The 14,308-nt window shown below is 42.4% G+C and overlaps 1 protein-coding gene across 2 annotated transcripts; it reads right to left on the reverse strand.

Annotated features, from left to right (window-relative positions):
* Positions 1-230: 230 nt before the first annotated feature.
* PFDN4 (prefoldin subunit 4) lies at positions 231-11,872 on the reverse strand. Of its 2 annotated transcripts, XM_012761186.3 has the most exons (5): positions 10,652-11,159; positions 9,046-9,116; positions 5,508-5,615; positions 4,508-4,648; positions 231-804 (listed from the first exon to the last, which is right to left on the reverse strand). In XM_012761186.3, exons 2-5 carry the CDS (start codon positions 9,097-9,099, stop codon positions 673-675), a joined length of 435 nt encoding a protein of 144 aa, XP_012616640.1. In that variant the 5' UTR covers positions 9,100-9,116; positions 10,652-11,159; the 3' UTR covers positions 231-672. The 2 variants fall into 2 exon arrangements, with proteins under 2 accessions (XP_012616640.1, XP_012616642.1); XM_012761188.3 differs by lacking the exons at positions 9,046-9,116; positions 10,652-11,159 and adding an exon at positions 11,358-11,872.
* Between the last annotated feature and the right edge of the window lie 2,436 nt (positions 11,873-14,308).

Below are 14,308 nucleotides of genomic sequence, written 5' to 3' on the forward strand. Positions count from 1 at the left end.
CACTAAAATAGAGTCTAAAACTTTAAAATTTTAAAAGACACTAAACATTCCTTTCTATACTTCTCTGGGTTTCTAAAACATTCTCCTGTGGTTCTGTTCCATGTTTGTACAAAGCTCAACATGCCTCCACCTGTCTCAACATTACCCACTCTTTTACCCAAATCTCTGCTACTTATATGTAGAAGATGTTACATATATGTTTAAATAGTCTATAACATATATTTAAGTAAAAGTCTATGACAAAGTTTCCGTTGTGAAATAAGCAGACAGATATAGGATTGCACACCTTTTTGCAGTACGTTCACCATCGTTAGATGGCAATTAAAACCAGACATAAACATGACACAACTGTTGAATTCTTATATATGAAAATTGCAATATTCTAAATGATAATATAGAAACATAAAAGATTGCTTAACTGATTTTAATAACATGACATAAAGCCCCTAGACTTGACATAATCATTATGCAAAATACATAGATGAATACTGTTTTCTTTTAAAAATATAAAATAAATAAGCAAGACATGTGAAAATAGGCAAGTTTCCATTAAATAAATGAAAATTTTTAAAAAAGAAAGTTTTCCTTTCCATGTCATTTGAAGAAGGAAAATTATCAATTTAAACAATATTCAAGTTTATTAAACAAATTAAAAAAAGTATTATAAAATGTTTAACTTTCATCAGCTTCAAGGTTTATGTTGCTCCCAAATTTTGCATATAACTGAACTTTCAAATCTGCCAACACCCGCTGAATTGATTCCACTCTGGATTCTAAGGCGTCAATTTCTTCTTGCAAATTTTTCTGGAAAAAAAAATAGTTTAAATTAATTCTATTCAATTGGATGGTTTCTCAGCATCTGTATCTAATATCTGGGAAGGATTTTAGGTCAATAACTTTCTAAACTTGGATAGGCAGCTAAATAACACTGATAATTAGATCTAAATCAAAAGTCTGAATGTGGGCATTTTTAATTCATGGTCCATATTTACTTATCACAGGAGAAATCAACTTTGCTTTCTCAGTTTCTGCTGATCTGAAAAATGTAACAGCTAAAAGAAAGTTAATTTCTAAATTACCATATCCTAATAAAGAAAGAACCAAATACAAAGACTTCTATAAACAGTTTATCATGGGCCCGCCTGGCTTTCTAACAGTTTCTTCCTACTTTCCATGAAAACAGCTATGAAACTAGAGGAAATGATAAAAACTCACACGACCAATAATTAAGAATAACTTATGTTCCAAATCTGGCAGATATTTCACTAACTTTGAGGTCTCTGGAGTTAAACTTTGGAAAAGAGCGGTAATGAGAACCTCATTTATAAGAGATAGGTTTTGCCTAATGAAATGTCAGAAGTTCAAGTATCTGAGGGTGATAGATAAGTATCTTGATTTAATTATTCCACATTTGCATTCATAAATTATAACATCTTTTTACCCCCAAAATTTACAATTATAAATTGTCAATTTATAATTTTAAAAAATATATAATTCCAAAGGACATTTCTTTTTTTTTTTTTTTTTTTTGAGACAGAGTCTCACTTTGTTGCCCAGGCTAGAGTGAGTGCCGTGGCGTCAGCCTAGCTCACAGCAACCTCAAACTCCTGGGCTCAAGCAATCCTTCTGCCTCAGCCTCCCGAGTAGCTGGGACTACAGGCATGTGCCACCATGCCCGGCTAATTTTTTCTATATGTATTAGTTGGCCGATTAATTTCTTTCTATTTATAGTAGAGACGGGGTCTCGCTCTTGCTCAGGCTGGTTTCGAACTCCTGACCTCGAGCAATCTGCCCGCCTCGGCCTCCCAGAGTGCTAGGATTACAGGCGTGAGCCACCGCACCCGGCAGGACATTTCTATATACCTATCTATACTTAGTCTCTCCAGTTCTGCAACCAGTTTTAGCATAATGCTTCCCTTATTAATAGATTAAATCAATTTTAATATATATTCTTTGACAAAGAAAATATAAAGTCATAGAAATGACATACCCGTTAACATTATGAACAAAAAAATACCCAGTATTAGCAACATTATTCTTTTAGAAATCTGGCCAACGGCTCTCAAAGTGTGGCTCGCAGACTTGTATCAGGGGCGAAATCACCTGGGAACTTGTTAGAAATATGATCCGGGGGCACTATGCCAGGCCTCCGGAATCAGAACTTCTTTGGGTTGGGCCCAACAATCTGAATTTTTAACAAGCCCTGTGGTGATTCTGATTCTGATACACGGCCAAAGTTTGAGACTCATTGTTACAAGACAGGAAATAGATATGAAATGTACAGTTATCAAAAGGAAATAAATTTCTACACCTAGAAAATCTAATTAATAAGTAAAATAAGACACTGGAAAATTACTTTAAAATCACAAGTCCAATCACATCACTCTTTTCTTAAAAACCCTGAAAGGGTCTTCTTTGCTCTAGGACAGGGGTGAGTAAACTACATAGCCCACAGTCAAATCCACCCTGAAGCTTGTTTTAGCGGAACCGAGTCATGCAAATTCATTTACACATCTTGCTTTCACGGTAACTGTGGCAGAGACCATGTGGCCCACAGAGCCTAATGTATTTTTATCTTCTGGCCCTTCACAGAAAGTTTTCCAACCCCTGCTAAGCACAATTTATTCAACTCAGTAGACAGAGATCTCCAAGATCTTGCCACAATTTCAGATGCTCCCAAATCTCCAGCAAATAAAACTTTCGGTCTTATTTTTGTACCACGATGGTTCTATGACCGTTCACACATGCTGCTGCTTCTGACTAGAACACCTGCACCCCCTTTCTGGCTAATACTAACTTATTCTTCAGTTGTTGTCTCATTATCTTCCCAGGGAACCTGTCCCTGACTCCTGACAACTAGACTAGTATGGATTCCCCTGCTGTATGTTCTAAAAGCTGCCCCTGTCCCCAGATCACCTTCTACTCATTCATTAATAGTATGACTTGTTTAATCTTTTTTTCCATCTAGACCAGGGGTCCTTAAACTACGGCCCATGGGCCACATGTGGCCCACTGAGGACATTTATCCAGCCCACCGGGTGTTTCTGCCACCGCTGCCTGTCCTGCTTAGCAGCCGACTCGTCCCGGGCCCACAGTGCGAAAGTGTGGAATGTGCACTGCACTCTCCAATGGCCCTCCAACAATCTGAGGGACAGTGAACTGGTCCCCTGTTTAAAAAGTTTGAGGACCCCTGATCTAGACTATACACTCCATGCAGGCAGCGGCCAGGCATGTTTTGTTATCCCCTACATCCCTAGTACACAACAGAACCCAGTATAGAGTCAGCGCTCAATAAATACTTCCTGTAATGAATGAATAAATATCAAAATAAAGGTGCAGTATGTATGTGTATATGGGGGGCCAGGTTCACAATAACCACAGAAATCATAACTATGAAAAACTCCCAACACAAATATTTTAGAATGGTAAAAAAAAAAATCACAAAATTTGACTATGAAAGAAACGAGTTAAACATAAGGGAGACAGACATACAATGTTTCTGCATGTTAAGACCCAGGAGTAAAAGTGTTAGTTCTTCCCAAGGTTTACTATCTGTGGGTTTAATTCATGGAAAGTTTTGCTTTTTATGACATTTAAAGAAGGGAAACTATCATGTTAAGTAATATTCAAGCTAATTAAGCAAAAAGTATTAGGAAACATTTAACTGCATCATAAACAAACAATGTGACTGCCCCTCTCATATACAGCGGCAGGACATGTGCACTGGGCAGTAATTTCATACCATGTATCAAATGTCTCAAAGAGTGTCAAAGAATCCATACTCTCACCAGTAGTTACACTTCTCTAATTTTGTCCTTAAAACAATGTTCTAAATGTGAACAAAGACCTATAGGTAAGAAAGCTCACTGCAATATTTTACTCTAGCAAAATACTGGAAACAAATTAATGTTAACAGTAAGAGCACAGCCAGCCAAATCAACGCCCATCAACAGAATGTGAAACAGTCATTAAAAATTGTTTTTGAGGCCTATATGCCTGGCTTAGAGCAGGCTCCCAGTGAGCATCTGCTTGACAAATAAACATGAAACAGAACAAGAAAATATTCCTAGTAGAACATTCATTACCCAAAGTGTGAAGCAAAGCTACATAAAGAGAGGGAAGGAAGGAGAGAACATAAAATAAATGTATGAAAATGTTCATTAAGAGTGGTTATCTCTGGGTAGTGATTACAGGGCATTTTTCTTTTCTACTTTTTAATATACTGTATTTTCTAAATACTTTTAGTTTAGAGCAAGGTTCTGGAGTCAGCAAGACCACAGTCTATGTGTCACTTTGAATAAATCCCGTAATCCCTCTAAGCCTCCGTTCTTCATCTCCACATTGGGATAACAGCAGGTCATTGTTCGGATTAAATAAAATCATGCAGGCAAAGCATTCAGAGCATGCCTGGGACAACTTAGCTAGCATCCATGGTTTCCCTACATCTACAATCACATGTTCTTTATGATGGTATAAATCCTAATTTAAGAATTAGACTTCAACATACCTTTGCTTCTTCTAACATTTCTTGTGTTTCTTCTTGAGAATGGCTAATGAAAACATCCCCAATCTGGTAAGGTATCATTAAACAGTCGTCATCTGCAAGCATGATGTCGTCACAAGCATCTTCTAAATTTTGGAGTTGTTTCTATAAATATAAACGTAAACAGCAATGAAAATGTATTCAGAATTCCCTGACAGAAGCTAAAAGCCAAATTAAAAGCTAATTTGAGGGACTTTTAGAGGGACTCTTTCACAAAGGTATTATCACAGTAAGATAAGACTTTGATTTCTTCATTTTTAGATGACATTTCAGTGGGAAGCACTTACAAGTGCAATAATACTTTGCCCTCTGGATATTCCTAGATTGCTATAAGCACCCTGGGGTGGACAGCAGATACCCAAATTTCTATCTTAACAATGTTCCACTTCGTGAATTCTGCCTTCCTACAAAACAAAGCTGAAAAACCTACATACGTCTCCCAGTCTAGCTTGCTGATAGATTTAAGTAAATCATGCTGGCACGGCAAAGCATGAATGTTGCGCCAGCATGCTGACAGAGTGTAAATAATGACTTAAATTCCACCAATCAGATGCACTTGAACCAGACTTCAACTCAGGGGAGCTGCGTGAGGAGAGAGGCTGGGCACAAGGCCTCAGGTTTGTAGCTGTAGATGGCAGTGGTGGCATCAGCAGCTCAGTGTCCCTAGGACTACGGGGGCAGCTTCCTCACTGGGGGGGCAACAGCAAGCAGTTCCATTGTCACCCAAGTTCTCTGGGACATGTGGTTCCGGGACTTGTTCCTGGAACCTCATCCTAGACTCAAACCCCTCGATAATTCTGTACTTTATCTCACAGCCTTTAAGAAATGACTTTCTACTTTAACTAGTGTGGATCATGGTATCTGCAGCTTAGAGTCCAGAGAGATATAATCACTTGTTAACTGAATTCAGTTTTAAGTAGCTATAGTATAAAGAACTTTTTCTTAGATAAGATATTGTCAATACCTTTTTTACTTCTATTTCTTCCTTCAGCTCTGTGATTCTACTCGTATTCCGTGCAAATTTGTTTATCTTTTGTTGATCTTCAAAAGTAACATTGACATCTTCTGCAGCCTGAAAAAGTTTTTTTATAGAATTTTAATCAAGAACTTATAGCTTAGCTTTTTATATTGCTCTAAAATAATAATCTACTTGCCTTTATATACTCAAGAATCACAAAAGGTATATAACATAAACAAATGCCTTATTTTTTGCTCCACCAGCTTAAGATTTGTTCATAAGTCTATAACCTTTTCTGATATTCTACAGAATAACTCCTAAACTACAAAAACATTTCAAATATCAACAACAAATAAATTCTAAAAAAGATAGAAAAAAGTTACTTAACTTTTGGCCTAGACCAGAATTTCTCAAGTTAATAACATTCTTTCATCAAGATAACCCAGGAAACAAAAAGTTATGTGGTCAAATAATGTTGGTAAATTCCTCGTATCAGTTTTTTTTTCTTAGAGTCAAAAGTTACATGAGCTTATTGTGGCAACTGGAATCTGACAGTTTCTATAGTTTTTAACTCAACAGACATATTGACTAGATGGTCACTATGCATTTCCGTGGCTATATTCCATTTATGGTAAAAGCTGTGTTTATTTTAATATAAACCCTGTTTATATGACTTGAGAAGGTCTAATTTGCTACAAAATGATGAAAATTCAATGTTTAACATTAAAAACCATTTTATGTGACTAAATTTACAAAACTGCAAATAATGTTAGGATTGCTTAGATGACATAAAGTAGCTATGAAATAATAAAAATAATAGCTAACACTGAGAGCTTACTATGTGCCAAGAACTTTGTAAGTGCTTTATCATCTCTACTCATCCTCCAATTGATTTTAGTAGGTAGGCTCACCAGTACTACTATTTTATAGATAGTAGTACTTAAGACGTGCCTTCAGAACTGTGGCACAGAGAGTTTACATTTGCCCAAAGCCACGCAGCTGGTAAGCAGGGGAACTTGATTTCAACCCAGGCAGTTTGGCTCCAGAGTCCACAGAGATCCATAAATTCTTGGAAACTGAATGCAAAAGTATGTCTGTGAATGTATGTGTGTGCTCATGTACGTGTGTGCGTGCACGTGCACACAGACTTATGCACATTTGGAAGAGGCAGCGGGAAGTCAGTGTTCATCAGATTCTCAAAAGAGTTCCACATATTTAAAAAACAAAACAAAAAAAAAAACCAGACTCTCTTTTGGGCTTCCCCTCATTCATAAACTAGGAACGAGAGCACTTGAAGTTTAAAGGAGGAAAGGTGTGTGTGTATAAATAGTCCTTATTGGAGGACTATTTTTAGCTCTTTTGCAGTAACAGTAATGGGTTCACAATATCCACACTCCAACCTATACCTGGTCTCTTGTGACCAATGACATAAGATATTTGGACTTTCATTTCTCAGAGGTTAAAGGGCAACTTGCAGTGTCAAGCAATATAGAGCTCAGGAGTCAGAATACAAAGGTAGAACCTAGGCCACAGTCCTCCCCTGTCAGGCTCTCATCCCACTGAACAATTTCACAGGCATCACACCCACCCGCAAAGACCCAGAGGATAGCTTGAAAACACCCTTTACATGATGCTACGTACAGCTTTGAGTAATCCACCCTGGGCATAATTTTTATGAATATGGAAGTTAGGAAACAATGAGCTACACTAAAGAAACCAAAGGAAAGCCTACATGTAGATAATCTCGGCATTCAAATCACTTTGCCTATGAGAACTATCAGTTCCCTAAGCAAATAAAGGACAGAGAATTCTGAAGAGTTCCTCCTTAGCTGAAGAGCTTACGCCAGTTCATTTAACTACTGTAGTATTTACAGATGCATTTGTCACTGTGAGGGTTTAGCAGAGTGATTCACGATGTGAAAGGGCCTAGCACAGGGCCTGACTCATACCTGAGGTTTCTGAAATTGAATCTAAATCATGCCTGATCAGACTCCAATAAACAGTTTCTGAAAAATGGCAGAGAGAATTTGGCTGGTGCTTTCTATCTTTCCAAAGCAAGCATTTCCTGTTGCAGCCCCACCAAAACAGCAGCCACCAGCTCACACCTGTCCCCTGGAGTCCAATTCCTTCCGGTGGTGAGAGTCAAATATGCACTGGCACAACTGCATGCTGCCCAGTGGAGTGCTGTTTACAGCAGAGTATGACGTCAGCACTTTTGATGACTAACAGCAGTGGCTTCTGTTCAAATCTCACTGTTCTACAACACTCCTACATTTCTTGAAGCTGCATTTTGACAGGGAAGGAGTAATTCTTAAATGGGATCAATGGACATTGATTGAGAGGTTGATTTACAGGGGGAATGTACGCAAAATGGTGACTATACACATTCTTCTGGAAGGGTCTTTGCAGCTTTCATCAGATTCTCTCAAAGGGATCCATAACCCCAAAAAGTCAGAAACTCCTGCCTTAAGGGAAGCCACATGTAGTTACTACCACTCACAAAGTCACAAGAATTCTATGAGGAAGGAGCTGTTTTGTAGTATTTGAGGTAGCACAGGTGCAAAGAGACAGAATGGATTCCAAGCCAAGCAATCAGCAAGCCTGGGCAAATCACTCAATTCTCCGCACCTGCCTCAGGTTTGTTATCAGTAAGATGCAGAAGCTAGTTCCTACCTGGGTGAAAATGTGAGTACCTAGCATAAGGCCTGAGGATGGAGTCACCTTTCAATAAGTGTGAGCTAAATGCTTTATTTCCTGAATATCGTTTACCAAAAATCGTTACAAAGGGAGAACAGACCTAGAAGGAAATTCTGCAAGGCCTGAGAGAAACGTGACTGCTCAAGATTTAAAGTGAAAATTAAAACTCCCTGGGCTCTGACTATACCCTTTTCTTGAGAATTAAAATCTTATGGGATTATAGAAGGAAAAGAACCATATTCACTCACGCCCCACACTGAGTTTGAGTATTACCCACAGAAACTGCACTGACAGCTGGGTCCCCAGAAGAAAATTCTGGCCAATTTCAGTCTGCTTTTATTTTTCTTTTTAAAAGGTATCTACCTAGTCTCTATGATATAAAATTTAGCTTTGTATTTTTATTCACCTTTCGTGCACACAGTCATTCATTTAGCAACTACTTAGTGTTTCCTGTGTGCCAGGCACTTTGACAAAGAGAGCCACAGTCCCACCTTCGCCAACACTGGCAGGCTTATGTTTTCTGGTGGAGAAAGTGGGCACAGAACAAGATGCACAAGATAATGTTAGATGGTGATAAATGTGATGGTAAAAATAAAATAGTTTAGAGGCTGAAAGTTTTGGAGACTGGGGAGTGAAGAAAGTTTCCTTAGATAGTGAGGTCAAAGATGGCCTCTCTGTGGAACAATTAACAGACAGACCCCTTATGGCCAAGAACCACTTCTTAGAAAGCAGAACTTTAAAGAAGAGGGGACTGAAATCATCTCATCTAAACCACCCCAGCAAAGGCATGACCAGTTGGAAGGTATGTTTTACAAATGTAAAGTACTCCAGATTGTAAACAATTTACCTTTATTAAATTCAAAGGGCTACCCTCTGTTATTTCACTCTCACTCAGCGGCATGCCTGTGATATTTTCTCCTAGTGAGGACAGAAGGGAAAATTATACATGTAAGCTAACCTATCAGGAATTGTTCATAACACTGGAAACATCTACGGGAGGACACTGCATCTATGTGAGTCTTAATGGTTCCTAAGCTAAAGAAAAAGATCCTTTATGTTTTGGCTACTGCTACCCCTCTGTATGATCTTTTCCCACCATGGTTCAACCTCTCCTCTCCTAATTATCTGCCACCTGGCCTTCCTTTTATTAAATGCACTCAGAGTCTTAGCGCGAGATATTTCCTCGCAAGAAGGCCTCACTCCCTACCCAACTTTCCTTTCCTTTCGTTACATAATCTCACAGATCAACATAAATGGCACCTTCTCTAATCTCAAAATAGACCTCATTCTGGCCCTCATTTCACAAGCACTTTTCCTTCATCAACTCTCATCAGAGGCAGAAACTTTAATTTTCTGTGTGACTATTGACTAATGCCTGCCTCGCTCCCAGAGCATAAGTTCTATGACTCTATGAGGATAACGGGGCAAAAATTTCATTACAGGTCACCATTGTTTTTGTCACTTAAAACTGAGACTGTGCCATATTATATGTGCAAAACAAATTTACTGAATGAATGAAAGGGGAAAAAAGGTTGGTAATCAGAAATTTTGCAATCGAAGTCCAGGGTTCAAATCCATGCTACCATTTTTTCCACATTCACTTCACCTCTCTGCACCTCAGTTTCCACATCTGTAAAATGGGAGTGAACCACAACGCCTATCTTCCGTGGAATTAAAGGCCATACTAACAACAGAGGACCCAATTTAACAAAATACAGGTGAAGGGACTCTCACAAAGTTTCATACTCATCTGCATCACCTCGGCCCTGGACCCTACTCTGGTACCCAATAAGAATTTGTGGATGACAGACCAGTAGGGTGAGCAATTCATCCTGAGTTGACTGGGGCTTCCCAGTTTTAGCATTCCCTCTATCTCACGCAAATTGGGACAGGTCGCCAGCCTACGCCAAATACAAGTGACATACACTATGTGGTACTGGAGAGGAGAGCAAAGGAAGTTAAGTTCTAATGTGTTGTTAAAAGTGGAATGAAAGAAAACAGGCACAAAACCTGGAATGCAAACACCTTCAGCCAGCGGATTCTGATCAGAGAACCCCTCAGCAGTTAAAAACACAGACTCTGGAGTCAGAATGCCTTTGTCTAAATGCTAGCTTAGCTTCTGTGTCTCAGTTTCCTCACCTGTTAAATAAGAATTAGAAACAGTCCTTTCCCCAAAAGGATTATTAAATAATACATGCAATGCACTTAGAACTGTGCCTAGCACACAGTAAAGCCCCAATAATTATCAGCTGTTATTTCCTTGCTCCCATCCCCATTTTATTTTTCTTCCATCTAGATATCTTTAAGCATCTGGGGAGACGTACGGGATTATGAACTGCAAACAGAAGTTTAGCTTGCTTAGTTGTTAAAAACGTGTGCTTTGGGGAAAACAAAGCTTGAGTTTGAACTCCAGCTCTGCTTCTTACTAGCTGAGACGCTTTGGGGCTACTAACCACTCTTGAGTTCCTCCCCTGGCGAAATGGGGGAGGAAACCCGTGTACTTGCTGAGCTGCTGGGAAGGCAGGTAACAGATGAACGACGGCTGCCGCTGGGCCCTGGCACACCGGCGGTCCTCCACAAACACTGGCTTTAGCCTGGAGGACGCGGCGGCATCGAGAACGGGCATGGGCGGCTCCGCGCTGGACACGGGAGCTCCACGGCCTGATAACCGCCCAACGCAGGGCCCCGCGTGCCCCGGGCACGGCACGGCACCTCCGGGCTCGGCCTCCCCACCTGCAAACGGCGGAACCAGCAGCACCTGCCCGCAGGGCTGCGTGGGCGCTACCAGGTACAGCGCCACGCGAAAACGCCAACCGCGGCCAATGGGACCTTCGACTTCCCACACCCCAAGAGCAAGACCTGGGCCGCGAGGTGCTCGGGCTCCACGGGGGCCTTTCTCTCAGCCCCGCGAGGGCCGGCCCAGAGCCCCCCGAGGGTCCCGGCCCGGCGCCCGCCCCGGCTGGCCGGCCGCCTAAGGAAACGCTCAGGGCGCCAGGCGCGGGCAGGCCTCGTCGCCGGGCCGCTCTCAGGGCTGGGGGTCTCGGCCTCCAGCTCCACACCGGGCTTCAGCGCCGCGCACCCCCAGGCCCCCGCGGCCGGGCCCCCCGCGGCCGGGCCCGGCCGCCGCCCGAGCATCGCGCCCCGCGGCGCTCCACTCACCGCCTTCTTCATGGTGGCCGCCATCTTGGGACTGCACTACGGCGCGCGGCGGGAGGGCGCGGCGGCGCGCGTACCCCTCACTCCCTGTCGGCCCGGGACTCTCCCCCAAAATACAGCACCGTCTTCACCGTCCCACCTGTTGGAGCTCTGACCGACGACTCCCAACGGCTAAGACTCAGGGAGGAGATGTAACCTGGAAGGACTTGGTACGTGCCAATTAAAGGGACAGGCAACTCCTCGTGAGCCGACACAAACAGGGGGGTGTGGCGATGGCCGCGGGTTCCGGCCGCGGGCAGCAGGGGGCGCGCGGCTCGCAGGAAGGGAAAAGTCCCTCCGGCCACCAAACCTACTCTGGAGAAACTGCCCTTCCAAAAAAGGCCCGGGAACTAATGTCCTCGGCACACAGGGTGTGAGGTTTATGTGCCTTGATAATTCACGTGGTGTTAAGGAGGAGGCACTGAAATTCGTTTATTCAACAATATTATTGAACAATTACTGTATACCCTGACACTTACGCCTCCTGATTCTTAATTTTTTTTTCTTTTCCTCTATTGCTTTAGGACCCGTTTACACTCTTAAAGATCAATAAAGACCCCAAAGAACTTCTGTTTCTGTGGGTTATATTTACTGCATTGGAAATTAAAACAATTTTTAAATGTATTTATTGATTCATTTACAATCATTTTAAGAACCTAGTCCATAGTAATAAAAAAATAACATTTTAAATTAAAAGTATACTTTCCAAGACAAAAACAAAAAAACAAAAACAAAACACTGAGTAGAATGGCATAGTTTTACAGTTTTGCAAATCTCTTTAATGTCTGGCTTAATGTGTTAGATGCTCGTATCTACTTCTATATTCAGTCCCTTGAGATACGTTGTTTAGTTGTATATAAGAAAAAAATCTAGCCTCATACAAATATGTGATTGGAAAAGGGAGCCCCGTGGATCTCCTGAAAAAGTCTCAGGGACTCTAGGAGTCCACCGGCCACAATTTGAGAACCACTCTACACAAGCCTTCTCTCAAAGCCCAGATTTCCTCTCTGGTTAAGTGGGAGTAGGGGGGCTCATAGCACCCTGTGCTCTTCCTGCTGAAACACGTAGCCCCACATGGGCATCTCCTGGTCCCTCAGTCAGTTCCTGGCTCTGGATGCCCTCACATCGCCATTGTGTTTTCCCTGTCTCTAGCTTACATGTGCTTAAGATGTATTTGTTGAATGAAGGAGGTTTTATTAGGGGTAATTATAAACCTTTGCATGGGGTCTGGTACATAAGAGCTGTTCTGTTAGTGGCCCTCATTCATTCCAGAGCTACGTTTAAAAGCACTGCAGAAACAAACAGTGGAGAGGAGGTAGACATAAAAGGGCAAAATCATTACAAATGGTACTGAGCGCACAAAGGAAACAAATGCAGTGCTGAGCTGGCACAGAATGGAGCTGGCCAGTAGGCTATTATTTTGATGAGAAAAATAATAAAACCTCCCTAACAGGATTGTTGCGAAGAGGAGAAGAGATAATGCACACAAATAATGTTACCCATCATTACTTTCTGAATTCAGCCCCGTTGCCCCTGAAATTCCTCTGCCCAAGGTATGATCTTTCAAAACTCCTCTTAAAGAACTTCTCCAGCTCAGTATTACTACTAACCACCACTGTGGCTCTTTGCTTCTCAGTATTACTACTAACTACCACTATGGCTCCTTGCTGCTCAGTATTACAACTAACTACCACTGTGGCTCCTTGCTGCTCATTGTTACTACTAACTACCACTGTGGCTATTTGCGCCCATCTGCAGGGGTGCTGCCTCTTGAGTCTGCAGCATCCATTTCAGACATGCAGAAAGTGGAAGGTGTCCTGGAGGAGAACAATGACAATGGTTAGAACTGTCATAGCCTGGATTTTTTAAAGTTTAAGCTAAAGGCTGAGCTACTGCAAGAGCGAGGAAAAGGGGATTGAGGCAGGTCAGAGGGGGCAGAAGAGCCAGCACAAGGAGGCATCACCAGGCTGACCTCAGCTCTGGATCAAGCACAACCAGTTGCTCTACTGTCCTCTAAGAGGCTGTGTTACCATGACACAGGAGAGTCCACTGGGGGAAGTGGAGGAAGATGTTACCTGCTGGTCCCCACCTCCCATTCACAGGCCAGCCCTGTGGGGAGGTAACTGCCCCATGCTTCCAGGGCGGAGTCTGACACAGAGGCCGGAAAGTCAGCTCTGAAATTCAGACTGTGGCATACCAAAAGGTGATTGAAATAGATTGTTTTAGGCATCTGAAATTAGTTTGGTCCCAATGCTAATATATGTGCCACCGAGAAGCATGAAGAAGCCTGCCTCAGCCAGGGCCCACTTAGCACGATGCCTCCTCAGTGTCACGGAGCCAAGAAATTGCACAGGAAATGCTTGGCTCCAGGGACAGAAGGGCTGAGAGTGGCCTGCATGACAAGGGACATTGTCTCCTCTGATAGGTGCTATGGAGGTGGGGGTGGGGCTGTGATTGGGTCCGCAGCTCAAAGAAGCTGTGGCTCTCAGCCGCCCCCTGTCATCTTTAGCTGTCCCTGCCTCACCACAAGGTGATGGCTGGTGCTCCCCCAAGCATTAGGTTTTCACAGAAGGGCATGCAAAGGCAGAGAAAAAAGGGACTGGCAGAGTCTCAGGGCACAAGGCAGTGTCATCAAATCTGGACAGGGGACGATGGGCACTGATTTGGCTCCCTCTATACACCTGGCTTCCCCTGCCCAGAGGTTCTCCTGGCTCTGTCTCTCACCGTTCCTGTCTCCGCCTCTCCCCACTGCTCGTCTCCTTCGAGCTACCCTCTCTCCTGGCAGGGAGACCCGTTCTGCAGGTGAAGACAGCACGGGTACTTTCAAGTCTTCTGCTCAGCATCTTTTCACTTCCCAATATGGAACGTTTCCAACCTTTGTTTCTGGTTCTTTATCCAACTAGGGACTGTCCCTA

Source organism: Microcebus murinus, chromosome 16, assembly GCF_040939455.1.
Source record: "Microcebus murinus isolate Inina chromosome 16, M.murinus_Inina_mat1.0, whole genome shotgun sequence".
Classification (NCBI taxonomy): domain Eukaryota; kingdom Metazoa; phylum Chordata; class Mammalia; order Primates; family Cheirogaleidae; genus Microcebus; species Microcebus murinus.